A 10,423-nucleotide genomic window follows, 5' to 3' on the forward strand; every position below is an offset into this window, starting at 1 on the left:
AGAGTAACTCGTTCTATAGAATACGATGCTGTGGTGTCTCCCTAGGTTGTAGGGCCCTTAATGGCCTGACCGATGGTCGAGGCATTTTGTTGATGGCAAAGACTTGCCTTCATAATTTAGTTACCGTAAATCCATGAGGCTTGTTTTTTGTGAGGCAGAGCCTCTGTGTTGATCAATGCAATATTCATACTTACACATGATCTTGCCCTGATGCTGTTCTATTGATAATCTTTGCCAATTCCTTCTGTTTGTCATGAGGAAGGTAAATGACAAATTCATTACTAATAGACTCAGACTGGTCTTTTGTGGGTTCCCTGTAACAAAGAGAACAAAACATGGTTCAGATAATACAGTGAAACATCTCAAAACCGGACCCTCTGTAAACCGGAATTCCCTCGAAACCGGACGTTTTTCGCGGCCACTTTTTAAAATATCTGGTACCGAGGGTGTCTGGTTTTGAGGAGTTTCACTGTAGTTGATTAAATTTTTAAAACAGCAGAATAATTTTAAATTATCAGGGGTGCAGAAAGTACTCGCCCCCCCCCCCCCCCCCCCTCGCCAAATGCAAGTAAAAATTCTGACGGACGAGTAAAAAAAATGCAACTACCAGCCCAACGGTCTAGCTGTCTTTTTTATTACAATTGCCATGTAATGTTGATCACTTAACAAGTGTTATTAATAATGTTTTGTCAGTATATTTATATATATCATTTGAAGTGAAAACACTGTACATTATAATATTGTTAATAATATATTGTTCTATAGATTGGTGGACTAGTAGAAATTCTGGTGGGCTAGTAAATTTCAGTTGGTTTTGGTCCGGCGGGCTAGTGAAATATTTCCATTTCTGCACTCCTGATTATGTTATTTTAATTTTAAAATTTATATAATTTTGTTTTTCATGTCAACAATATACAAGCATAACTAGCAATATAAACATAAAAAATGGTATTATAATTAAATGGTTGTACCAAAGCAATTAAAATATTAAAATGGTTTAGTGTCAAACAAAGGTAAAAGCAATATAAAGAAATCAAGAGTTAAATTAAAACACACTGTAAAGAGCTGTGCAAAAAATACACATATCACAGAAAGGTAAAATTACAATTTAGAATAAAATTCATCTTCATGAAGAAATTTCAACAAAAGTTCCAGATGGAATCGAAATGATTCCATCATATTTGTTCTACAAAATATATCTTTCCTATAATTTGCTTAAGATGATTGCACTCCACCAAAGTGTGGGATAATGTCAGAGTGTCAGAGTCCACTGACAGTGCTCACACTAAGCTGGTGAATTATTCTTCGGACTGTAAACATGATTTTAGAAAGATGATTGCTCTTCTACATAATTATGTTTCAATAGCTTTTATGGTTGTATGTACTGTACATACATGTATGGTTTTGTTATTTTTTGTTTATTATTATTTTAAAAATCATTCATATTATTATTATTACTATTATTATTGTTATAATTAGTAAGAAGGCCTCAGGGGAGCATAGTCTAGAACTAACTGAGCTACCTTCTATAAATAAAGATTTCATTATTATTATTATTATTAAACAAAAGACTAACATAAGAGCCAGAACAGAAAATATATTGACGAGGGGCACTTTGAGATAGTGTAACACAATTAATTAATTCTGTAATATATAGTATTTATATAGTATTATAATATAATATACAAAAACAGATCATTATTATGCTCTAATTGTATATTTAATAATTTACAGTGAATATACATGTAGCTGTATATAGCCATATGCACCACATTTTGTCTGCAATTAAGACACATCTAAAACAAGTACCCAATAATCACAGTTTGTAAATTCGGCCCTAAAAAGCATGGACTTTGTTAAAAACAAATCATTATTTTTCAAAACTACAACTAAATATTAGCCTAAAAGTTGAATAGGAATTATTTCAATTTGGGGATGTTGTCAAAATATGAATATTCAATATAACTTATTTATTTATGGTATAGGGAATTAAAAAAAAAAAAATTATGTGTACATTTGATAACATTTAATAAAAATGTAGCCTACAAATTATGATAACATGTTAAAACCATCCATCTACTAGCCGAACTGCCTACATAAAAATGTTGGGTAAGGATTATACTACTGCTAAAAAAAAACTAAAGAAAAGAAAGAAAAAAACTGTGAAAAGTAAAATAATGGATACAAATAAAAAGGATAATATCAGTTTGTGGGATCAACACTGAATATTGCTGCCATCGTAGCGGCAACTCCTGCTGGCACAACTAGAGAAAATAATTATTTTTGAAGCACACTTACCATTATTCAATTTCGCAGAAGTTCATATATGTATTATAATATATATGCATGTATGTATGTATTATTGTGTGTGTATGTCTGTGTGTGTGTGTGTATGTCTGTGTGTGTGTGTGTGTGTGTGTGTCTATGTATGTATACTTTTAATCTAATCAAAGCTTACTATTTTAGCAGTTTTACAGTAAAATGCTTTGAGGTTGTTATTGTTTTGTATGTTTGGCAATAAATACCAGATTAACATACACACACACTCACATCGGTAGCCGAACAACTTGATCATAATTTATATTAATTAAAAAATGTCCTTGTGGGTTATGTAACATCCCACCTCTTACACGTTTTGTAACCCCCCCCCCCAAAAAAAAAAATACCCCCCCCCAACACAATTAGGGTGTTTCATAATTGCCAAATGCCTTCTGTAAGGTATTCTTTTAAATACCTTCTGAAAGGTATTATTTTATTTCAGCAAATTAGTGGTTATTTTGTCATGAATATTTCCAGCCAGTCCTCATTTGTCAAGGATCTGTAAACTGTGGCCATTTAGATAAAATTCAAGGCTACATTACAAGACCGCCATGTATGGAGTCCCATCACTCGTTTTACTGTATGTTTTAGACTTACCATGAAGAGTTCCAGGATTTAAAGAATTTAAATGAAACTTGTTATAGGGTTTGTCATGGATTTCCCTTCATCGTGGTTTAGTTAAAATGTTTTGGATGATACAATAGCAAGGTTTGGTATTCCATATAAATGTAACGTTCAATTATAATCCGTATTTAGAGAAATAAGGCTTTTTACATGATCATACATCTGTGATGTTATGTCTTTAATTTGGGCATGATTATTTTGGGTATACATATTTTGCATACAATGATGATCGCCTTAACGATGGTGCCAGCTAAAATCCAGAGACGTTACCTTGAACATGCACTTATAGTCTACACAGAATGAAAAAGGAAACCCACTATCACCATATGGCTCACTTTATTAACTTTAGCAGAAAACTATTTTTTATCAGGACAGCACACACTTTGACCAGGGATTTTTCACCAGGGTCCCATGTCTGATGGGATCGGGAAAATTAGTGTAAGTAAAACACACTTCTCAAGCCGAAAAACAAGATAAAAGTGGACTCCGCGGATGGAAATGGATTGGACATGTCTGCAGAATGCCACTGACATCCATCCCAAGAGTGGCTATGCGCTGGACCCCTGGTGGCAAGAGAATGAGGGTAGACCCAAGGAGACCTGGAGAAGATCGTTGGAGCGGGAGATGAAGGCTCTTGGGTGAAGTTGGGGCCAGGTGATGAAGCTTGCAATGGACAGACAACATTGGCGTTCTTTGGTGTTGGGCTTATGTGTGACGCACACGAAGAGGATTAAGTAAGTAAGTAAGTAAAACATACTTGGGATATGTGTTCAGGCCACCAACTTTATTATATCTTAATCCCCTTCGTGCTAAGAAGCACATAAGGCTGTAACCAGATATCGCCACTGTTGCCTGTCTTTTGCCAGCTTCTCCAGCAGCCCCCAGATCAGACTGCCTTCTCGAATTTCCTTCTCTACTGTCCTCCATGTTTCTTTCAGTCTTCCTCGTTTCCTTTTTCCAGAAGTGGTCCATCAGAGTGCCACTCTGTAGGGCTGTTTGAGGCATTCTGATGACATGACCAATCCAGCGCCATCTTTGGCGCTTGATCTCTGATACCAATGACTGTGTGGAGGTTTGTTTTTGGAGTTCTTCGTTGGTTATGCTGTTGGGCCAGAAGATATTCAGAATCCTGTGAAGGCACCGATTTTGAAAGATCTCCAACTTCTGACCGATGGTCTTGGTCATTTTCCAGGATTCTGCTCCATACAGTAGTGCGCTTAAGACAGTGTTTTTAAAAAGGCATACCTTTGTCTTCAAACTAATCTTACTTGCTTTCCAGATGTTTTGGAGCGATGCAAAGGTCTGGCATATATAATATAATTTTTAGCATAAAAAATGGGAACTGTCAGTGCCACTTTCTTTTGGGAAGGAGCCTATACTATATTCAGGTCACAGAACAGTAGCTATAATTGACATACCAGGAACCCTGGATCAAATTGGGGAGATGACATGAATGTTTTATAAGCAAGGCTTTGTCACCATCACCATAAGCTTACCGAAAGCTATAAGAAGAAAATCTGTTGAAGCAAGATTCATAGATATCATGCAGTGTTTAAAAATTAAATCACATAGAAAACGATGGCTTCAGAAAGTTATATACTGGTAAATTGATGGAAAGAAATAAGGGATAATTTACATAAACAGTAACAGCAAATAGTCACAGCAAGTAAAAACCCTCATACATAGGAAGGAAGGAAATGTTTTATTTAACGACACACTCAACACATTTTATTTATGGTTATATGGTTAAGGACCACACAGATATTGAAAGAGGTGCTGTTGCCACTTCATGGGCTACTCTTTTTGATTAGCAGCAAGGGATCTTTTATATGCATCATCCCACAGACAGTATAACACATACCACGGCCTATGATATACCAGTCGTGGTGTACTGGCTGGAGTGAGAAATCTCATACATAGTGTCAGGAAGTTAACTGTCTGACATTTAGTTCCACATAACAGATGTGTGAAGGGGAAGCTGTTTTTTTTTAAAAATATATTTTGTAAAGAAGCATGACTCACCCCACTTATAAACTTTGGTTGCTAGTATACACCTCCTCTGAAAAAATTGCTGCACAAGCGCTTTCATCACTACTTAAAGCTTTAAGCAATGTAAAATGACAAGACCCAATTCAGGTTTTCTAATGCACATTGATGACTTTTAAAACTAGAAGTGGACACACTGGATTCTGAAAGCAGTTTGAACAGTTATGACACAATTGGGGCTGTCTTGTCACCTTCATATGATGTCATGTCATGTGATTCTCATTACAAATACATACACAACTGGACCAGAATTGAACTGCTTTCTATTGACACCCCCAAAAAATACAACCGAAAAGAATTCTGAATTCTAAGTCAGGCATTGAAATAAGTAATGTATCTGGTAACCCATATACAGGTCACCACAAAATACAGACCTGGACCCATATTCATAAAAAGGTGTAAATTTACGTCTACGACTAGCACTTACGTCTGCCGTAGATTTACGTTTACATGCAAGAAGCACCTTATTCTCAAAGATGGTCGTAAATGTAAACGTAACTTAGTTGGACGTAAATCTATGATTTAACACTCTCACTGGAGTAATTAATAAAAACACATTAGAAACGATGGCTACCGGGTAAATAACAAATGCGCAAAACACAATTTTGTTTGTCGTCTGCTAACAATAACATCACGAACAGTGAACCATGGCATTTTGGTACTGGTGGGAATGCGCGTTTTGGTACGAACTTGAGGACATTTCTTAAAAAGGAAAAGATAACTCAGGAGAAATTGGCAGAGTATTGGAAATGCTGCCAGTTTCCGTAAATAATAGTAAATAACGGTGATCGTGCTTGATTTATTATATGTACACGACTTACGTGCAGCGTTAGTTGTAACCGGAGGCACTCTTATATTTACGTCCAACTTCACACGTAACTTACGTTTTCGTTGTTTCCTGAATAGCTCTTCAGTCGTAGATTTACGTTTACGTGTAAAACTAGGCTTACGATGTTTTGTGAATATGGGTCCTGGGCCCCATTCCACAAAGCGATCTTAGCCCTAAGCTCACCTTAAGTGCATAGCTACCTTATGCACTAAGGTGATCTTAGTGCTGGGTGTATACTACCAAATCAAATCCCATAGACAACAATAGTAACATATGTGGCTAAAACTCCTACCTGCAACGTAACAATCGACATAAACGCCATGGATATAAATACTATCACCCCTCACCCTTAAAGTGAATCACAAAAAAGTGGGTGTCAAGCTGCTCATTTCTGAAATAACGGGTAGCGTCTATGACTACCCTAGTTCCGCACAAAATTTGAGTACTTTTTTTTACAGGTACCCCATACATGTTCCAAGCACAAGGCTACTTGACACAGTAGTACTAGATGAAATAAAATTGCATACATTTTTAGCCCAGATGAAACTAAATTTTTTTACAACCAACACACTCACATTTATACCCAATCACAGGACTTGTGGTGTTCACTTCTCTATCAAAAGTTGGGTGCACCTCCAACTTTGACCCAGCCGGAAGTTATTTGGTTTAGTACTACCTATCTTTATCTCTAAGGTGATCTTAGTGGTAAGATCGCTTCGTAGAACGAGGCCCAGGGGCCTAATTCACTAAACTCTCGCAACTTTGTGATCTCGCAGTGCAATGCTAAAAGACTTGCAAAGAGGATGCTTTGTTCTCTAATAGAGCCTAAGAGAGCTTTGTGAATTAGGCCCCTAGTAACTTATAGGCTACAACACATTTGTATTTCCATTATTATTAATATAAAATACCTTCATGCCATTTGTTCTCACTGTATACCAATCCTGTAAGTGTATCTAAATCACACACAACTGATCAAACTTTAGGTGCTGTAGTGTTAGTTTTGTGGAGGCCAAAATATCGTTCTCAACTTTCTTCACATGTGGTAACCTCCTGGTAACCTGAACGACCTGTTTTTGACTTATTTCAATACCTGTAAGTTCCAAAATGATAAAACCAAACATTCTTCACATTTCAAAATCATACAACAAAAGAACAACATTTTATTCAAATTATTTAAACAATATATTATATAACCATGTATTCTTTAAAAAAAGAAAAAAAAAAAAAAGGTCATCTCCATGACGACAAGGTTATGTACAGACACTGAGACAGAGAAGAAAATGACTGACCTGTTGAATGAAATAAGGAACTCCATGGGTAGACTGATATTTGAGTTAAGATCTTGTATGAGTTTCTTCTGACTTGGTGGACTGATACCCCACAGCGATGTTGACTTGCCATTAAATGTGATCCGAGTGATGTCCTCAGCTTCGTAGTTAGAAATAAACCCAGTAGCACCCTGAAGGAAAAAAAATATATATATGAATACACTCATCGCTCGAACCAAAAATCAAGTCTCAAGTTACACTTACACCGATGTTGACCGAATGGAAGAAAATGGTTTATTTAACGAAGCACTCGACACATTTTATTTACGGTTATATAGTATAAGACATCTGGTTAAAGCCAACACACTTCATGGGCTACTCTTTTCGATTAGCAGCAAGGGATCTTTTATATGCATCATCCCACAGACAGGATGGCACATACCACGACCTTTGATACACTAGTCGTGGTGCACTGGCTGGAACGAGAAATAGCCCAATGAGCCCACAGATGGGGATCGAGCAGCACACGAGGAAAAAAAGTTTATATGAATGAAAGAAGAAGCCAATAAATTGAAACACTTCAGTACTAACCCAGGGCTTCTAGATTATGGTAGCCCCACTCCCATGGCTAGTAATATTCAGTGTTGGGCTAGTAAATAACTGCTATTACCATGCCCGATGGCTAGTGAAAAAAAAAGAAGAGTTAAATGCTGCAGTCAAGTCTATTTGGTAAATATGAATATCCTGCCCCCACCACCACCACCCAATGTTAGTTTTTTCAAGCTCGATCTCCCTTTTTAGGTGACATTACTACTATTAATGAGTAAAATTGTATTAACTTAAAGTAAAGTAGGGCTAGTGAATTTTTAATTGTGGCTAGTATATTTGTTTAATCACTTATCCCATGGCTAGTGGATTTTATAAAAATTCTAGAAGCCCTGACTAACCTTATCCGTTCTGAAGTGGTTCTTCAGCTTGTTGTACTCGGCACCCGTCAGTTCGTGCATACTGTCCTTCTGGACGGCCATCTTGAACAGCGGCTGGTAGCCACCCAAGGTGATGCTCACAGTGGCGTCGAACGGCGGATTCTGCTGGAAAACAGTGTTGGCGAACGAGAAGAGCACGAGGGGGAACCAGATAATGAAGATGATGACCAGCAGCAGCAGACCTCCCATCCCGTACTTGACGACAGTCTTCCTCCGCATCCCTCGCGGAGTCGGATACGTCTGTAGAAAAAGAAAAGAAAATCACTGTTTAAAAAAACAAGTCTTCTAAGAGTAACTGTCCTGGGCCCCGTTCCACAAAGCAATCTTAGCCCTAAAATCACCTTAACATATGCAGTTACGGTGATCTTAGCGCTAAGATCGCTTCGTGGAACGGGGCCCTGGGGCCTAATTCACAAAGCTATCTAAGGCTCCGTTAGACAGCAAAGCATTCTCTTTGAAAGGCTTTTTGAACTGGACTGCGAGATCGCAAAGTTGTGAGAGTTTAGTGAATTAGGCACCTGGACAGAGAAGTTGGTGAAAGTTGACACCTGCGCCGATGACAGGCATGTGCTACAACAGCTTGTTCTGAATGTACACGTTAAAACCTATGACCTGACCTGACCTGACCTGACCTGGGTACTGCTTAAGTATTGGGCCTGGTGGCCCAACACATTTTTGTATTGCCTAAGTTCAAGAGCCATAAACTTTGTAAAAAGAAAAAAGAAGGTTAATTTGTCATGAAAATTAAACCAGACCTGACCCATGCCAGAGTACTCAAGTACTTCTCAGATGTCTATATTTACAAGTCTATAGCATAAACTACGTACTGCTTCAGCTCGTCGAAAGCACTTGAGAACAAAGATGTTTGCATAGATGTCTTCCATCTGGAGCCAGGACCCGAGAGCCAGTGTGGTGTCCGTCCAAATCCAATCCATCAGGGCCCGCAACTCCAACAAGAATGGAATAGCCAAGAATCTACAAACAAGATGAGTGAAAAATATATCAGAGGTTTTAGAATAAGGTGGCCTGATGCCAGAGGCCAGTGGTAAAAAAACCAATCTATAATTCTACAATCATACGAAAACAAAAGACACATCTAAAAGTTACTTCTTTCGATTTGCCGTTACATGCAATATTTCACTAACAAATACTTGGCCACCAGTAATCTTTCACCCATTCATGACATTAATATAGTTACCGATGTAATTTTATTCAAGTACACAAAACACTTAACATTTTACCCCCATTTTCGTTTTTACACTGCAACCCAAACATTTGTTACTCTAATACTAATAGTAATACAGTGCAGGCGGAATATGCAAAACGGTAACCAGTCTTTAAGGTTGCATGTCACCTGTGACGGTACATGCTCTTAATTTCTTTTCGCCTGTGGCGATATTAAATTGTTTAGAAGGCCGTGTGCAGTTCCAAATTGCACTTAAGCCCAGATGGGCAACTTGTTACGTGATACCTTTGCGCGACGGTCATCGAGCTTTTCTAATACACACCCAGCGCAGGTGTGGAGGCCATGTGGCTAGTAGTTACGTAATATCTCCGGTAGTGCTGTTTATGGCCAGGGGATTGCTCGCGGATGGCGACAGCCAGTCTGACGATCAGAGAAAAATATGCCGGTGTGGTGGTTGTGGAAAATCCACATGATACGTGAGGTACCACTTTGTACCCCCAGGCGATTTTCGCTGTCTGAGAGTTTTGAATAAATAGCTAGGATTTAGATATATCGAGGAGAAAACATTTTGGAAGTATCCGAGGGGAACGGTCGTCGTCCACTGAACGATCTATATTAGTTCAGACGGGACTTTGGTAAATATATATTTTCTGCTCTGTGTATAACCTTGATGTGACTGATGTGACTTTAAATATTTTAATACTGTATTATACCAATATTATTTAGACGGTGCTGCCGGTCATCTGATGCAGTAATCTGTAGGCTCACTGTCCTAAATAATTATATAAAGCTTAGCCAGTCATCCTAGAGGACCTAGGTAAACTGTAGGTTATTGTCTTTATTGTGATAGGTACCAGTATTAATTCTGTATTACAACGAATGAGTAGTTAGGGTTAATTAAAAATTAACCAGTTAGGAATAGTGTTGTAATTCCTTTATTAATTAAGTTCCCCTAGAAGCGTTTCTTCATTATCGCACGTGCGTGTGTTAGCGTTTCTCAATTATCACACGTGTGGGTGTTGTGTCACGGTGAAGTGATTAGTATATTGTGTAAACTAGACACCTAGAGATTAACTAATTAAGTGATCAGTTCTGGGTTGTTATTATTTGTTGTTGTTAATTAACTACTGCGGCAGTACATTTGCCAGCGTAGGTTAATACAGAT

General features: G+C 37.7%; 1 protein-coding gene across 1 annotated transcript in view; it reads right to left on the reverse strand.

The window, feature by feature from the left end:
* LOC121389238 (piezo-type mechanosensitive ion channel component 1-like) overlaps positions 1-10,423 on the reverse strand; it is a 112,627-nt gene that overhangs the window by 24,580 nt on the left and 77,624 nt on the right. The window contains 4 exon segments of the mRNA XM_041520836.1: positions 195-314; positions 7,108-7,277; positions 8,034-8,312; positions 8,900-9,047. Of these exon segments, the coding sequence (XP_041376770.1) occupies positions 195-314; positions 7,108-7,277; positions 8,034-8,312; positions 8,900-9,047 (717 nt within the window).

This window comes from Gigantopelta aegis, chromosome 14, assembly GCF_016097555.1.
Source record: "Gigantopelta aegis isolate Gae_Host chromosome 14, Gae_host_genome, whole genome shotgun sequence".
NCBI lineage: Eukaryota > Metazoa > Mollusca > Gastropoda > Neomphalida > Peltospiridae > Gigantopelta > Gigantopelta aegis.